The sequence below is a fragment of the Mastigoproctus giganteus genome, chromosome 14 (genome assembly GCF_048544385.1).
Source record: "Mastigoproctus giganteus isolate SK-2022 chromosome 14, ASM4854438v1, whole genome shotgun sequence".
Taxonomy (NCBI): domain Eukaryota; kingdom Metazoa; phylum Arthropoda; class Arachnida; order Uropygi; family Thelyphonidae; genus Mastigoproctus; species Mastigoproctus giganteus.
In genome coordinates, this window is record NC_143588.1 from 92,682,257 (window position 1) to 92,700,034 (window position 17,778).

At 35.2% G+C, this 17,778-nt stretch overlaps 1 protein-coding gene across 1 annotated transcript in view; it reads left to right on the plus strand.

Annotated features, from left to right (window-relative positions):
* The window catches only part of Arp5 (Actin-related protein 5), a 72,395-nt gene that overhangs the window by 15,721 nt on the left and 38,896 nt on the right, over positions 1-17,778 (plus strand). The window contains exons 6-9 of the mRNA XM_090388266.1: positions 469-570; positions 2,544-2,734; positions 7,286-7,402; positions 17,267-17,371. Of these exons, the coding sequence (XP_090244392.1) occupies positions 469-570; positions 2,544-2,734; positions 7,286-7,402; positions 17,267-17,371 (515 nt within the window). The remainder of the gene's footprint in view (positions 1-468; positions 571-2,543; positions 2,735-7,285; positions 7,403-17,266; positions 17,372-17,778) is intronic.

Genomic DNA, 17,778 nt, shown 5'->3' on the forward strand with positions numbered 1-17,778 from the left:
AATTTTAAAGATGAAGGTATTGGAACAGTCTTATAGATAGTAAAAAAAAGGAATCTTAATATGATAGTGCAGCTGGACATAAGCATTAAACCTATTTGAAACATTTGTTTCTGCATTGCAGACCCATTGGTCGCAATGAAAGAAGAATAATGAAGTGCATGTAAACTTGTATCACATTAAAGACAAAAGGGTTTCTTTGCCACTATTCTGTACCAGCCTTTGGTTTGATTTACCTGTATCTAATTGAATATAAGTTAAAAATCGATTTTTACTTATTTTAAGAACATTAATTAAACTGATAAATTCTCAATTATATTTTATGCAGTTATATTGCTTTATTTAGTTTTGTGATTGTTATTAATTAATGTTGATGCCAAGTAGAAAATTTTGAATTGTGAAACTAATTTTCATTGAAAAGAGTCACAAAGGATTTTTACTATTGCCTGATTCCTTGTTTGTTTTTTCTAGCAATGTCTGAATTACTCTTTGAATGTTATCAAGTTCCGAAGGTGGTATACGGTATTGATGCCCTGTACAGTTTTTTTTATAATAAATCCAATCACATGCGAGGTACAATTGAAATTTATATTTATACTTGCTTAAAATTATTTTAGAAGTAAGAAATAAATTAAAATTTTTTTGTTGATATCCTTTTTATTTTCATGTTTTTGACTTATTTGTTGCAGGGGCCAAAAGTATAATGGAAAAATGCTCACTCAGAATGTATAAAATGTATTTGCTTATCTATTAACAATATTATTTTGTAAAAAACTTAACAGATTTTGTGAATTTTTGATTTTAAATTATATGATATGATTTATAATGCAGAAATTTTTTGAGAAAAACATGCTACTTTGTTATGTCTTTCCATGTTTACTATCTGGAAACCGTTTTTCTTCTAATGACAGCAACAGAGCTTGGGGCGCCTCCGTAGCCAGGTGGGCAGGAGCAGCAGTGCGTAGCACACGCTTCTTGATTAGACCGGGGTTCGAGCCCATTACCACCAAATACGGAGGACACGGAAAGGTCAGGGAATGACCGCCACATATCCCGGAGCAATATGGCCTTAGTTGCTAATGCTCCTAAAAACCAAATAACAACAACAACAACAGAGCTTGGGCTTATGCTCACTTAGAAATAATGATATCATCATCTGTGAGTCAACCTAAAGTTACTAATGATGTTTTTAATTTAGTGGCATTATTGGCAACAAATCTACTATTAGCAACTCCGCCATTTTAGCTGTTATGAGACAGCAGTCTCATAACAGCTAAATTCATCAGATGGCTAGTGGCCTTGTGCTGAATGGTAAATAAATGTATTAAATCTAAATGAGCAGCAAGGTGGTATGTAAAAATAAAGTACATATTTTTTGTTGGATTTAAATATAATCCTTATTGGATCCAGTTAATCAAATTAGTAAAGAGGTAGGGTGTTATTTCGATGCAAGCATTGAAATAATTTTAGAAGGGAACACTATTCTGCATTGTTTTTTTTTCTCTCTCTCTTTACCGTTTGAGTATGCTATTATCCTTGCATTGACAGAGTTTGGACTTATTCTTGTTTTAGAAATGGAATCATTATCCACAAGTTGACTTAAGTTAATAATACTGTTTTCAATTTAATAGCATCACCTGAGGCAAACTACTTGTTAATTAAAACTCCGAGGCACTACTACCATTATAGTTGTTTCAAAGCTGCTAGCTTCTCGTCAGACTGTAAGTGGCCTCAGTTAGCAACCTAGTGCTGAAGGGTGAATAAATGTATTGAATCCAAATGAGTTACCAGTTGCTCTGTGGAAGTAAAACTTCCCATGAAATATTTGTTATTAAATGTTACATTAACATATGTATAGGTAATATTCATAAATAGATAGGACATACGTAATGAATTAGCAGTATGGGCAATTTATGTACAGTGTGTTAAAGATTACATGGATAAAAATTCAATTATATAATGACCAAAATGATTTTTTGAGCAGAAAATATATAGGACATTTTTCAGGGGCAAATAATGGAATGGTCTTATGTGAGTTCTACATTAAAAATAAATAACAGTTGAAAAGCACCTAGAACTTTTTTGACTGCCTTTGTTGCTGTAATCTAACTTATTGTTCAGCACTTTTTCCCTTAAATAAGGGAAAAAGTGCTGAACTCCTTTCCATTTATTTTTACTAAAAAAATTACCCTTTATTTTATATATACTGCATAGAGCAATATGTATATTACAATAAAAACAAAGTGTAATATTATATTACTTAAAGATAGACTAGGTGATACAACGTCAGAATTGCTACCCTCTGAAATGCTTTTTGTGGACATTAAGGAAAAAAATTTATAGACAGTCAAACTTTTATATGGTCATATTTTTACAGTAAAGCATATGATTTTTATTTGAGAAGGATTATAAATTAGAACTTTTCTTTAAGTTCAATTTCACCTTACATTGATTTGATATATAAGCAAAGAATTTCGTCTTATTACTTTTCATTGTCTTGGTAACATGCTCTAATTTTTAATTTTACACATTTTTCTTTTAAACAGAAGAAGATGGAATTGTGATATCATGTGGATACAATACAGTTCACATACTGCCTGTTGTAAACAACAGCCTTGACTTGCACAATAGTCGTCGTATCAGTATTGGAGGCAGCCATATGGTGGTATTCTTGCAGCGGCTACTCCAGTTGAAATATCCTGTTCATTTTTCCGCAATTACTCTTAGCAGAGCTGAGGTATGCTCATGAAGAGATTTAATCATAATTCCTGTAATTTTTATCTTTAATACACATACAATAAAAGTCTACTATAGTAAGGGCTAAGAAAATGAGAAAAAATGCTTGTTATAACAGATCCTCATTATAACCAAATTACAGTTTAAAAAGTATTTCACTGCTTAAAGGAAACAAAAAAATTGAGAAAATCTGTTATATGCTTATTTTTTAATCACCATCCATTATAATAATAACAATCACCCTTTGTACTTGGTAGCAGTACCCATCACAGGATGGAACCCCCCAATCAGGAAGAAATAATATAAGAGTAATAATAATAATAACCTTTGTTACCATCAAGAGATAGAATAATCAAATAAATGCAGATGATGTGACATTTTGCATACAGATACACATTGTAAGTCTACTTTATACTGTTTCTTTTCCATTCCAGTTACCTTTATCTTAAGATGTAACTTATGTATTTCCCCATGAAAAGTAACTTCAACAGAATTATATTGAGTATTGTGGTTTTCCATGTGCATAGTTCTACTCTTCAGTAAATGCACCTACACTTAAAACTAGCATGGTTATTGATCTGCAAAAGAGAGAACAAAATGACAAGTTAATTTATGTGTATCATTGATTTTCCACTCTTCAAACATCTGCTCTGGTTACATAAGCTTAATACATGCCAATTTGCATCAGCTATGTTTAAAATTAACAAGAGATGCATGTTTCCAGAAATATCTGCAAAAATTAAAAAAAATACATTACAGATTATAAAAAAAAAAAAAAAAATTTAAGTGGAAAAACACATTACTGCTGCAGTTTAAAGCACTTTTGTAGTGAAAAGTAGAATATATTTGAGTGAAAATATATTTGCATATATTATAATATATGTAAATATCTCATTATAATCAGAGAATTTCCCTATATTTAATATTGTTATATTATATTATTATTATTATTGGCTGTGCCAGTGGACTTACATTGTATTAGCTATTTCAAAAATCAAAAGCTAAAGACCAACAACACAAGCCTAAACAGAAACAGGCTTGCCGAAGCTACAAGAAAGGTAGAGGAAGAGATAGCAAAGGGTAAGAGTAAAAAATGGGCAGAATTTTGCAACAGCTTAGACCCAAGGAAAGATGCAAAGTATTGGAAAGTCGTCGGAGCCCTAAATAAATGCTCTTCTAGTACAACAGATCAGAATTCAAACATCATTAACTCTTCTGGTTCTGATGCAGATACAAACAAAGCGGCAGCAAATATGCTAGCAACACACTACTCCAACATCAGTAAATTATCCTTCAATAGGGAAGACAAGAAATTGAATAGAAGAGTTAGAAGACTTCTGACAGAGGCAAGAGGATACAAAAATGATGATATCTTTACTCAGGCTATAACTTGCCAAGAGCTTAAGGCAGCGATCAGGAATATTGATGCAAGAAAATGTCCAGGCAGTGATCTAATTTTTGGGGAGATGGTCAAGCGCTTTGGAGAAACCGCTACAAAATGCTTACTGGAAATAATAAACATAACTTGGCAAAAGGGAAAACTCCCCAAGGCATGGAAAACCTCAATCATTGTCCCCTTACTTAAGCCGGGGAAATCGCCCACCGAGTGTAAACATTACAGACCCATTGCACTCACTAGTATTCTCTGCAAAATCACGGAACGTATAATACATTCTAGAATCATGAATGAACTCACAAAAACGAAAATATTAAATTTCTACCAAACAGCTTACAAGAAACAACATGCCACAGAAGATCAACTCTTTTATCTATGTCAGTCAATCATAGACGGCTTGCAAGAAAACCCTTCAAAAAAGACTATTGCTGTCTTCCTCGACATGACATCGGCCTTTGACACAGTCTGGAGAAAGAAATTAATTGAAATAGCATACAAACATGGTATAAAGGGTAACGCCCTAATATGGATTGCAGACTTTCTAAGAGACAGAAAGATCAGAGTAAGATATAATGGGGCCTACTCCAGGGACAGAAGAACATGGCAGGGAGTCCCGCAAGGCTCTGTCCTCAGTCCCCTGCTCTTCCTGCTATACACTAATAACGTCCATCAACATATAGACGAAGACACCAAGATTGCATGCTATGCAGATGACATAGCAATATGGCATACCAGCAGAGACATGGCAAAATCAGAAATATCCATAAACAGATCACTAAAAGGAATTGTGGACTGGGCAAGAGAACTGAAATTACAGATAAATCCCCATAAAACTAACCACACAGTTTTTACCACGGACAGAAGCCGCAGAAAGAACTTTAACCCAGCTATCGCTATAGACGGCGTGCCCACTTCAAAAATGGATAACCCAAAATATCTGGGTATAACCCTCGACACAGAACTACGTTTCACCAAACACATTGAAAACAGCTCCAACAGAGCACTGAAGAAGTTAAACATCCTAAAAAGCTTATGTGGTACGAACTGGGGAGCAAATCCGAAAACACTTAAAACAACTTATACCTCACTTATCAGGGCTAATTTGGAATATGCAGCACCAATATGGGCACATGCTTCTGAGTCTGCACTTGGAAAACTGGACAGGATCCAAGCAAGAGCAGCCAAAATAATCATCGGGGCTGTTTCGTCTACAAACAACACCAAAGCAGAGCAGGAATGCGGCCTTCAGACACTCAATCAAAGAAGAAGATATCACACAATTAAATTCACTAATAAGGCTAACAGCAGAGACATTGATCATATCTCCCGTAGGACCTTTATAAATTGGAACTGCAGGTCAAGACTCAAAAGGTCATCTACCATGAAATACGATAAGGAAATCAGAGAAAGTCTTGATCTTGAACTCACAAAATATGACATACTTCAAGAGCCTACCTTACCATCTTGCATCCCCCAAAATACCACAATAAATTTGGATCTCGTGGAACACTGTACAAAAAAAGAAATCGAGACCATTGTCAAAGCTATAGGAATCAAAACAATTGAGACTTATTCGAGGCGTGACTTAGTACAGATGTATACCGATGGATCCTCTGACGAGACTATCCTCAAGGGCGGAGCAGGCATACACACCACCCTGACAAATACTACAAAAATGCAACAAAGCATAGGTGCAGGCAGCATCGCCTCTAACTTTACATGTGAGCTAAGGGCAATCCTTGAGGCCCTAAATAGTTATATTTCACTAAGAGACATAGACAGAGCCAGAGGGCTTGTAATCTTCTGCGACTCAAGAGCGGCCCTGCTGGCAATAAAACATGGACGCACAGGACTCACAGGACATTCACCGACACTTGGAGACAGTTCATCAATTGGGAAAGAGCTGCACACTACAGTGGATGCCTGCGCATGTGGGTATAGAAGGAAATGAGGCAGCCGATAAACTGGCAAAAGAGGCAAGAAACTTAAATCACAACACCTCAAAAACCATAACTCTAGATGATGCTAATGCCATCGCCAGACACAGACTCAAACAGAAACATATAGAAACTGATCACCAAATCTGCGAGATTAATGCAAATAGGAACATCACTAAGACCATTGCCAGACTGAGAACTCGACACATGGCAGGTATGAAAATTAGTGCGGATGGTACCAGAACTTATAAACTTTGCAGAAACTGTCCGAAAGAACAGCTTACTCCGGAACACATCTTCAGCTGTCCTGCAATTCAGGCGACTTTGCAAAGCATGGACGAATCTCCCTTTCAGGGAGAACTTTATAACGAAAAGATCGTGGACTTAGCTAAAGCAGTGATATCAGCGCATGGTTCAATTTGACTTCAAATGGACACGACACCAACCAACCAACCAAAAATCAAAAGTATTCTTGATTATATAGCCAACCATACCATAAAATGCATTTTATATAAATATGTAAAATAGCATTACTGTAGGTTTTGGATCAAGTTGTTCTGAAGAACTCCTTAAAAGTACATCTGCTTTTTGGAATTGGAACTTCATTGTAATGTAGGGCATATTATATTTCTATTGAAATATAGGAAAATGCATATTTAATAAAATGGTGGAGTAACAAGCTCTCAGCTGGTTATTCTCACATGGGAAAACAATCTTCTCATTGAAATTATAAATGAACTCACAACTTGAATAAAAGAAGGATGCCAAAATGGATAACATAATAGAGAGAGAGAGAGAGAGAGAGAGAGCAAGTGAGCTAAAAGATTTAATCAAGTCAATTAAAAAAAGCATGAGATAGTTACAGACTGCTGCAGGGCACTGCTTAATATGATAACTATAAGCAAATGTGTAATTGACCCACTAATGTGGCACGACTTGCAAAACTGAGTATGAAAAATTGCTGAAAGTGAATTCTAAAGGCCCTTTACAAGATCAAAGTGGTGTTCTTATCCCTGCTCTCAAAATTCCTGTATATCATTGACAAGACCCCATGCCTACCCTGGCAGTTTTTCCATGAAAGTGTGCTAAATTTTGACTTGTTTTTCTCTGTTCAAGATGAATAGAGAAAAACAAGCCAAATTTTTTAACTAGAACATTATGAATGTTATAATTCAAAATTAAAATATCTGAAGTTTAATTTTGTCGAAATTTTTTTCAGAGTTTGCTTCATAGTCATTCCTATTTTGCATCTAATTACTTAGAAGAACTTGTAAAATGGGCCGATGAAGATTTTTATGACAAGAATGTTCACAGGATACAACTGCCTTTCACACCTGTAAGTATTTCAGTAATTGCTTTCGACTTACTTTAATGGATAAAGTAAATTGGATAACTGATGTGATGTGCACAATAAGGGCACAGATACACTTTTTATATGCATCAATTACGATACTTTATTTAGTAAGCCAGTTATTGTAAACATTGTAATTTATTGTTTATTAATTAATGTATTAATCAATTTAAATATTGTAATTTATTGTAAACTTAATTAGAAAAGTCAGAGTTCATTTTATTCTCCTGGTGTGTGGTCTGATATTTTCTCTTCTGTTACGCTAGAGCTCTAGGAATAAATGTACAGCATATATTAGACCTTCACAGTTTGAAACTCTTTAATAAAACAAGAAAAAAAAAGTAGTTTTAGAAATAATGCTACTCCGTGTTATGTTTCTTTTGTTGTAACTAGGAATGCTGTAGTCCCTCCATTGACAGTGACATCACTTCAGTATTTATTTTTGGCTAATACAAGTTGGTGTTACTTGATGAAATATAATATTAGTTACTTTAGGTTGACTTGTTGATAAACATAGTCATTTTTAAAGTGCCAGAGCCAAAGCACTGTCTTGTCACTGGAGGGACAACAGTATCCCGAGACAGTTACAACAGAAAAATATAATGCAGAGTAGTGTCATTTTCTAAAACCAGAAAACCTGGAGTGATGTATAAGCTAGTAGGAGAGGAGCTAAAAGTGGTTTAAGATGAAAAAGACTTGTGTTCAGTCTGTCATGAAATTTTCCATGCAGTGTAAACAGGTGGCCAGAAAGGCACATGGTGTTCTGTCTACGATTTATAGGGCCTTTGCTAATACAGAGAAGGATGTCATTATCCCTCTTTATAAGGTGATGATTACATTTGGAATATTGTATTCAGGTCTGGAGACCACCTAAAAAAAGATAGAACTTCTGGAGAGGGCTCAGAGAAGAATGACAAGATTAGTGATGAGTGCAAAGTGATGCATATATGAGGAACAGCTTAAAAGGTGTGGATTGCAGAGGTCGACAACCAGACATGTAAGGAGAGATCTGATTAAGGCAAAATTCTGAATTCCTTCTTAATCCATTCAGTGCCTTATAAGGCACTGAATGGATTAAGATTAAAATGAATGAGAAAGTCTGTTTTCCCTCGTAGGTGAGACACAAATATAAAATCTTAGGAAATAACAGAATTGACTTGACTTCATGAAGTTTCACCTATAGGCAGTGGATTGTTGAACATTGGAATAAGTTACCTCCAGATGCAGTGAAGGCAGTGGGTCTAGCTAAATTTGAAGCAGAATGGGTAATTAACTAGTGGGAATGGAAATAGTAGGATATTCTGTTTAATTTTGATTATTATTATTATTTATTTGTGGCTGATGCAGGAAAAGTTTGCTTCCTATCATCATTTAGCCTTATTAATACTAAAGACTAATTTCAATTACCTGCATTAAAACAGTACCCTTCTTCTTTATTAAATCAAGAAAAAAGATAGTGGTGACTCAAAATTAGATTTTTTTTTTTTAATCTGGTGTAAGACTTCTCGTCTAAGCATAAATTTTGAGGTAATTTGTGCTTGTTTGCATGTATTACAAGGTATGGAAATAAACTTCCTGGAGTGGTGTTGTTGTTGTGGTCATGTTTGATTAGTGTGAAAATAAACAAAAGTGGCTTGTTGTAGTTCAAACTTGCTCCAACAGATGGTGATGTAGAGATTTTCAGTAGGTTGACGCCAGCCAGGATAGCCAGGTGGGTTGCCTGCCTGGCAACCCAAAGGTCACGGGTTCGAATCCTGCCTCGGGCTTGGATCAGAGTAAAATGCAAAAACTTTCGGAGGTGCATTATGGCCACAGAAGCCAATGCGCCAACAACTAACAAAAAAAAAAAAAAAAAGAAAAAAAAAGTAGGTTGACAGGTTGCAAAAGCAACCAGTTTTGTTAGTAGAATTAATGTTCTGTGTCACAATTTTGAAATGGAGTAATGAATGAATATCAAATATTGCCTTCAAAGAGGAAAATCTAAAACAGAAACATGAAATGTTAAATTTTGTTTATGGTGATATAACATTAAGTCATACCAGTGTGTCTGAATGGTATAAGCCAGCGTTTCCCAAACTGGGGTCCGTAGACCAGTTCCAGAGGGTCAGGTATCAATTAATATGTGTTTATTTTCCTATATATATGTTCCTATATATGTTTATATTCCTCTATGTATGTATGTAGGGGTCCGTAAACTTTTTAAAATTTTTTTAAGGGATCCATAGATCTCAGTAGTTTGGGAACTGTTGTTATAAGCCAGGGGCGGCCAACAAGTCGATCGCGATCTACCAGTCAATCGTGGCTTTAATTTCGGTCAATCACGACAAATTTTAAATATACAGTCATCCCTCAATTTGCGCGGTCAGGTATGCTACCAAAATTTTATATTGCGCAGCGGGTTTCGATACCTGCGCGTTATTTTTTTTATTTTTTACGAAGCTTCAAAAATAGGAACGAAGAGCAGATTTTGAAAATTTATTTATTTATTTATTTATTTTTTGCATGATTGAAGATTTCATTGAAGGAGAAACACATTTCACCATAATAATGTAAAATCCCACAGAATTCCAGCTGTTGGTATTATTGCAAATGCAATAAGATTGAGTTTACTACCCGTTTATAATTAGATTGCATTAACAGAAAAGCCCAATAAACCGGAAAGTGCAAATTGTTTTTATTGTTTTATGGTCGTGACCTCCAGAAATAGCTTTAGAGAAATATCACAAAGCTGTTCAAAACTGATTCTTATACGGATATAACCAAACAGAGCAATAAACGGTGGTGTGTTTGTCCGGTTATTTTGGAAACAACTTCCTCATTTGGGAATCCTCTTCATCAATTATCCTACATTAGCTGTTCAGACAATATTTTTCCTGTTCGCACAACTTAAAAGTGTTTTAATCGGTAAGCATTGCTTTTGATGATTTAATAACTGGACAATACTTATATGTTAATTTAATACCTTTTGATTTAAAATGAAGGCTACGAAAAAGAGTAGAACATATCATTTTCATCAAGAGTGGGAACTAGAATACTTTTTTGTAATGGTGAAAGAAAAATGTTGCTGTTTGATTTGCAATGCTTCCTTGGCTATACCCAGAAAAGGAAATTTAGAAAGACACTTCAATGCACTCCATGATAAATGCCAATTGGATTTTCCGCCGAATAGTGACCTTAGAAAAAATAAATTAGAAGAACTTAAATCCAGCTTATTCGTGCAACAAAATTTCTTCATGACACCTAATTTACAATCTAAAGCAGTAACTGTAGCAGCATTTAAAGTGAGTCAACGTCTTGCAAAAAAAATGCAAATCATTTTCTGATGGTCAGTTCATCAAAGATGCATTTTTAGAAATAACAGTCTCTTTTTGAAAATTTTAAGAACAAAAATGAAATTAAAAGTGCCCTTCAAGATCTGCAATTATCTCGAAATACTGTGATGCGATGCATCGAAAAAATGAGTAAAAATGTGAGCGAACAATTGTGTGCTGATATTGCTAATTGTGTGTCCTTTTCTTTACAACTGGATGAATCTACACGCTCATTTTTATTCGTATGGTTTTCGATGATTCTGCCCCTAGAGAACTGCTGGGTATGGTTTCAATAAAAGAAAGAACTAGAGATCTTGATATCTTTAACTCATTCAAACATTTTATTGAAAAAATTAAATTACCACTATTTAATCTTGTAATCAGTAACAACAGATGGAGTTAAAGCAATGATGGGCATCTTAACGGATTCATCACATTGTGCCAAAAGGATGATAAATTCCCAGATTTTTTGAGCACTGTATCATCCACCAACAAGCATTAGCCAGCAAAAGATTAAATACTAAAAATGTTATGGACATCGCTTTCAAAATCGTGAGTTCCATCAGAGGACAATCTCTTCAAAGGAGACTTTTCAAAATGCAACTTGATATAAATGAACCAGATCTGATATTACACACAGATGTGAGGCGGCTGATTCGGAGTAAGTTTCTACAAAGATTTCGAAATTTGCTGAATCAATTTAAAAAATTTATTGATCAAAGGGGAGATGATTGTCAGCAGCTACAAGGTATGGAGTGGTTATGTGATCTGGCAGCTTTTTTGACAGATTTTACCAGTAAATTAAGTGATCTGAATTTGGAATTACAAGAAAAAAATAAAAATGTGGGTGACATGATTAGTAGTATTTCTGCATATAAATATCAATTTTTGGCAATGGTTAAGGATCTCAAAGAAAAAAAATTCGACCATTTTGCAAATATGCAAGATCATTTGCAAAAATATCCTGTTTTTGAATTTAATAGTGAGAAATATGTTTCTGAAATTGAGAATGTTGTGGACAATTTTGAAACCAGATTTTAAAACAATTGAAGATATTGTTCAATATATTTCTTATCCATTTAATGTCGATTTAGATACAAAACAAATTGCAGAAAAAAATCGCTGCAATTTTTCACACGGAGAAAATATTACTTGAAAATGAAATTATTACATTTCGAAACGATATCTTTCTAAAAGCCAGATCATCAAAAAAAGAGTTTTGGTAATATGTTTGCTGAGAAAAGTACCCAGATGTAAAAAAATGCAGTGAACTTTTAAATTCCTGTTTTGGTGCCACATATCTATGTGAATCATATTTGAAACAAACAAAGACGAAGAATCGCTGTGCTCTTGCGGACATGCATACAGAAGATTCTTTACGGTTGGCCTTATTACAGTATATCTCCAATTTTGAAAGCTTGGCAGATGACATGAAGACACAAATTTCGCATAAATTAAAATTTTAAATACGTATGAATTTAAAATAAGAATTCTGAATTGTATTGAATATTAAAATTTATAAACAACATTTTTCAATATGTGTCGATTAACTTTTTTAACCTTTTGCAATGAAATTTTTGAGATGGTAGATTGCAACACATTTTGAAGGAAAAAAGTAGATTGCATCACAAATTAAGTTGGCCATTCCTGGTATAAGCAGTTCAAAGATGGATGTGAAGACAGTTGCAATGACCCAAGAAGCGGGAGTGTATCAGCATCTTGAAATTATTAGTAGTAGTAGTAGTGGCATGTGATGCAAGAAAGCAAGTGACCTTATGCAGCATCAGCCAAAAAAAAAAAAAATCACACCATTCCCTCCAAATGCCTGTCCAGTTCCTCCTTAAATTTATTAAGGAGGAACTGGAGGGTGGAGTTGCTTAAGTTTGAAAATTGTGGCAAGAGATCATCATTTGTCCCACCCAGTGATGGCTGATATATGAATAAGGAGACAATTTGTCACATTCTGCATGAGGATTATCCCATTGGATTAGGCAATGGTCAGGCCACATCTTGAGTACTGCATACAGATCTGGAGGTTTCATTTTAGGGACAATGTAGAGCTGCTGGAATGAGAACAAAAAAGGGCAGCGAGATTGGTGAGTGAAACAAAGGGGTACTCTTACCAACTAAGGCTTCAGTTCTGCAAATTGCCATGAGTGTAGACTAGGCACCTGTGAAGTGACCTGATTGAAGTGTTTAAGGCTTTGAATGGATCGAGCAAACTCAATATTGATGGGATTCTTCCTCTTTCTCACACTATGCACATGAGGATTATCCCATTGGATTAGGCAATGGTCAGGCCACATATTGAGGAAGGTTGGTTGCAGAATAGATGTATGGAAGTTTGCCTTTAGCCAGCAGGTGGTTGATTGCTGAAACAAACTTCCATCTGTTTTCGAAGTTGTTAGCTTAAATAAATTCAAGGAAGAACCGGACAAACAATTTGAGGGAATGGACAGGTAAAATGAGAAGTGTTTTGTTTTTTTTCTGTCTGATACTGTATAAACTTGCTTTCTTCTTTTGCCACTAATAATGCTAATGCTAAAAAGATTTAGAGAAAAGGAAGGTCATGCAAAATTTGTATCTTACAGTCTCATGGATGACAGAAACAGTGAGGAGTGCCATCATCCAAAAACTTCATCCAGACTTGTCAAGACAGTTGTAATTTCGTCAACTGTAGTGTCGCAATGAACGTTGGGTGTTTCAGTACAACCCAGAGATGAAGCGTCAGAACTTGCAGTGGACTTCAAAATTATCACCAAAGACCAAAAGTTTCATTTATAGATGTCCAGGATCAAGACAATGCTGATCATGTTTTTTTGATAAACAGTGTGATTTACAAGGAATTTATATCTGAAGGGGAGAGAATCAATGCTGCATTCTATGTACAGGTGCCTCAAAGATTATTGAAGTGCATTTCCTGGGTGAGGCTGCAATTTTGAGTGAAAGACAGCTGGTTCTTGTTGCATGACAATGCTCCTGCCCATTCTGCACTTGTTGTGAAGACATTTCTGATGAAACATGGCATATACAGATCAACCATCCACCCACTCTCACAATCTAGTAACAGTGGATTTCTTCCTCTTTCCCAAGGTGATAAATTGCTTTCAAAGGAAAGAGATTTCAGAATGTTGGGGGCCTAAAGAAAAACATGATCGCTGAACCGAATATCATCTCTCTTTGGATGCCTCCATTGACTCTTTTCAGAAACTTTTAGAATGGTAATAAGTGTGCATTCAATCAGATGATAATTATTTTGAATAAAAATAAAACCATTTCTGAGCTCCTTTACTTTGTGTTCTTTTTATTGCAACAGTCCAGGGAACTTATTGCCACACCTCACATGTATATCGACATGTGTGTGTGTGTACACGCACAACATAAAATATTCTTTCTTAGTGAAGAAAGGAAATTCAGTTAATAATTTTTGTTATATATACAGGGTGGCACAAAATAAGCTGACCATTTTAAAAAAATCACAACTTTTTTATTTCTTTTTAGGTTTGTAATTTTTTGTGTTTATCTTACAGGTAACTCTTGGAGAATTTAATTATGGAGAGGTACACAATTGCTCAGTGGACCAAAATAGTCGCAATGTTCTTGGAAAACAATCGGTCAGGAGTTCTAACTCAATGAGCATATAAACAATTTTATAACTTTCATGAGGCACTAGTAGGAACACAATTTATGCTGCTGTTCAAAATTTTGAAGAAAGGGGAACTGTTGCTGCCAGACACACTGGAAGACCTTGTAGTGGTCAATCAATAGAAAACATTGCATGTGTATGCAACACGCAGATCAACCCCAAATATCGACCAGAAGACGCTCTGCTCAATTGACGATCTCTCGTCGCTCGCTGCAGCGAATTTTTCGTGAGGACTTGCATCACTTTCCGTACAAGATTCAATTAGTCCAAGCCCTTCATCCTGAAGACAGGCAAGCGTGTCTGGAATACACCCATGCCTTCATAAACCTCGCAAAAAATTATGAGAATTTCATTTCAAATTTGATGATGAGTGACGAAGCACATTTTCAGTTAATTGGCTTTGTTAATAAACAAAACTGTTGATTTTGGGGCAGTGCGAACCCAAGAATAACTCACCAGAGACCACTGCATCCAGCTAAGGTAACAGTTTGGTGTGCCATAACAGCTGAACACATCATTGGACCTTATTTCTTTGAAGAGGATGATGATGGTGTTCAGATGGTCAATGGAGAGCACTATAGGACAATGGTTGAAAATTTTTTTGATGCCACAGCTACCAGAAGACCACAATATGTGGTTCCAACAAGATGGTGCCACTGCTCACACCGCTCGAGCCACAATGGACCTCCTAAGGCAGCATTTTCCCAATCACATTTCGAAAAATAGTGATGTGAGATGGCCACTACGCTCACCGGATTTGGCTGCCCCAGGCCTTTTTTCTTTGGGACTATCTCAAGGATAAAGTGTATGCCGATAACTCTCAAACCATAGAGGCCCTAAAAGAGAACATCTGGCATGAGATAGCCGCAATATCTCCAAACTCTGAGAAATGCCCTGGAGAACACCGTGAAAAGAGCACATATTTGCAAGCAAGAAAGGGGTGGTCATTTGGCCGATATTATTTTTCACATATGATGTAAAAAATTCCAAGAATAAAGCTTTCATTCACGTTTAGATAGTTCATTTATTACATTTCGTTCTGAAATTACAGAGAAAAAGAAACTGTTCAGTTTATTTTGCGCCAACCTGTATATATACAGGGTGTCTCAAAAATACACAGCATAACTTCAGGAATGAGTTCCTCATATGTAGACAATAAAAATATTTTATATCAACATAGTTCCGGAAATGCTTGGTTTCTGAGTTTTGAAGGTCTGTCTATGACACTTAACTGTTCACATCACCTTATAGTAATTGTTCAAAATGTCCTCATTCAGGCCTCACATCGACATCTCATGGACTCATGAAGACGATGCCAAATTCCTGGCATGTTTCGTATTGTCTCACAACCTGCCTCAATTCGATTGCGGAGAGTGTCCACATCAGCTACCGGAGTCAAATACACCAATGACTTTAAATGGCCCACAAGAATCTGTGAATATCACTAAGGCAGGAAAGTGAGGAGTTGAACCACTGGCAGAACATTACTTGCGCAAGGTAATCTGCTGGTGACAAGGCCTGTACCCATTGCAGATGGTAAGGATACAGTTGGTGTTCTCACAACACTCTCCAAATAGTCGAACGTTGAACAGCCAGTTGCATTGCTATTCTGCATGTGCTGATTCCAGGAGTGGCATGCACAACATCCAAAATCTCCTCTTCTACTTCAGGAGTAGTAGATCTTGATCATCCTCTGTCGGCAGCATGAGGTGTGCTGCCGAAAGGTCCCTTGTTCACAAAGGCGGAGATGGATCCCTTCAAACGCTTTCCTGTCTGGACATCTTTGTTCTGGGAACCTTTCGTGGTACAAACGATGAGCCTCCAGAGCATTGCCATCCGCCAATCCGTACATAAAGTGCTTATCCGCTTGCTCCTGATTTGAGTACATGGTCGGAATGGAAAACCACCAGATTCTGTCAGTACCTTGTGATGAAGGAAATCACCTGCGGGAGATAAGACATTCCGGTTAATAACTCGGGAACCAAGCATTTCCGGAACTATGTTGATATAAAATATTTTTATTGTCTACATATGAGACTCTACATATATTTTATTGTCTACATTTGGCTTATGCTGCACCAGCCAAAAAAAAAAAAAAAAAAAAAAAAAAATCCGAACAAAACAATGATATAAACAAAAATTAAATAAATAATAATAATTAATAAATAAATAAAAATAATAAAATGAAATAAAAAATAAATAAAAAGGAAATTAATCCTATCATCCTATGCGCTTCCCTTACCCGAAAGTACTATCCAGATGACCTTTGAATTTCCCCAAACTGTCGGCCTCTACCACCCATGAAGGCAACTTATTCCAATAATTTATAACTCGCTGGCTAAAATAAAACTTCCTGCAGTCCAATCTAAACATTTCCCCCCATAACTTGAATTTATAATTGAATTTATTGCACGATTTTGCATTGCACGAGGGTTTCTAGGAACACAAGTATCGTGCTATACGAGGACTGACTGTACTGTATATTTTTATTTAACACTGAGTTGGAAATAAGTTATAAAAATTGCCATATGATATGGATTGCTATTGAGATAATATTTAAATCATACATTTAACTTTTTTTTTTTTTATGGAGAAATTTTGCATATATTAATTGCATTAACAGTAGAGGTATTGTGGAAAGCTGTCCTTTTTAGGCTCAAAGTATGATTAAATTGGTAGATTGGCAAATTATGTCATAAGTTTATTTTTAATATCCTTTAATAGAAGAGTTTACTGTCAAGCTTTTAAATTTCAGCTTTATTCAGTATAATGCATTTCTTACTCATAGTTACCAAAGTACTGAGTTCTTTTTTCTTACTTAAAATCTTTTTCTTTTAAACTGGCCTAAATGAGGCAACTTTCTTGATTTTTCATTTTCAAAATAAATGTTAGTTGCCAGGATCACCTGCTGACAATACAGAAGCAGCAAAACGTGAACAGTGTTGTGCCATGTTGAAGAGGATAAAAGAAATAAGAGCAAAGAGAAAAGCAGAAAAGGTATGGGATTTATCTATCATTTCCAAAAAAAAAAAAGGTATCTTTTTAGTATAAAGGAAGATGTCCTGTTTTCTAGAAACTGTAGATTGAAGGAGCATTAAATTGGTTGTCATATGGATATAGTTGAACTTGAAAAACATTTCCAAATAAAAAAAATAAAATTGTTGAAATAGCGGATTATTTAATGGAATTATTTTAAAACCAGTAAATTACTGACCTTACCATAAACAAAAATTGCTTAAGGATTGAGAAATGTTTTCAGTTAGTAACATTTAATAAAAATATATGTACTATGTGTATAAACTTTCCCAACTATTTCCAAATAATTTAGGAATAATATTCAGATTTTTTGTTTTTGTTAATCTCCAGTAATGATGCCAGATCTTTACCCCTTCTTTTTCATTTTT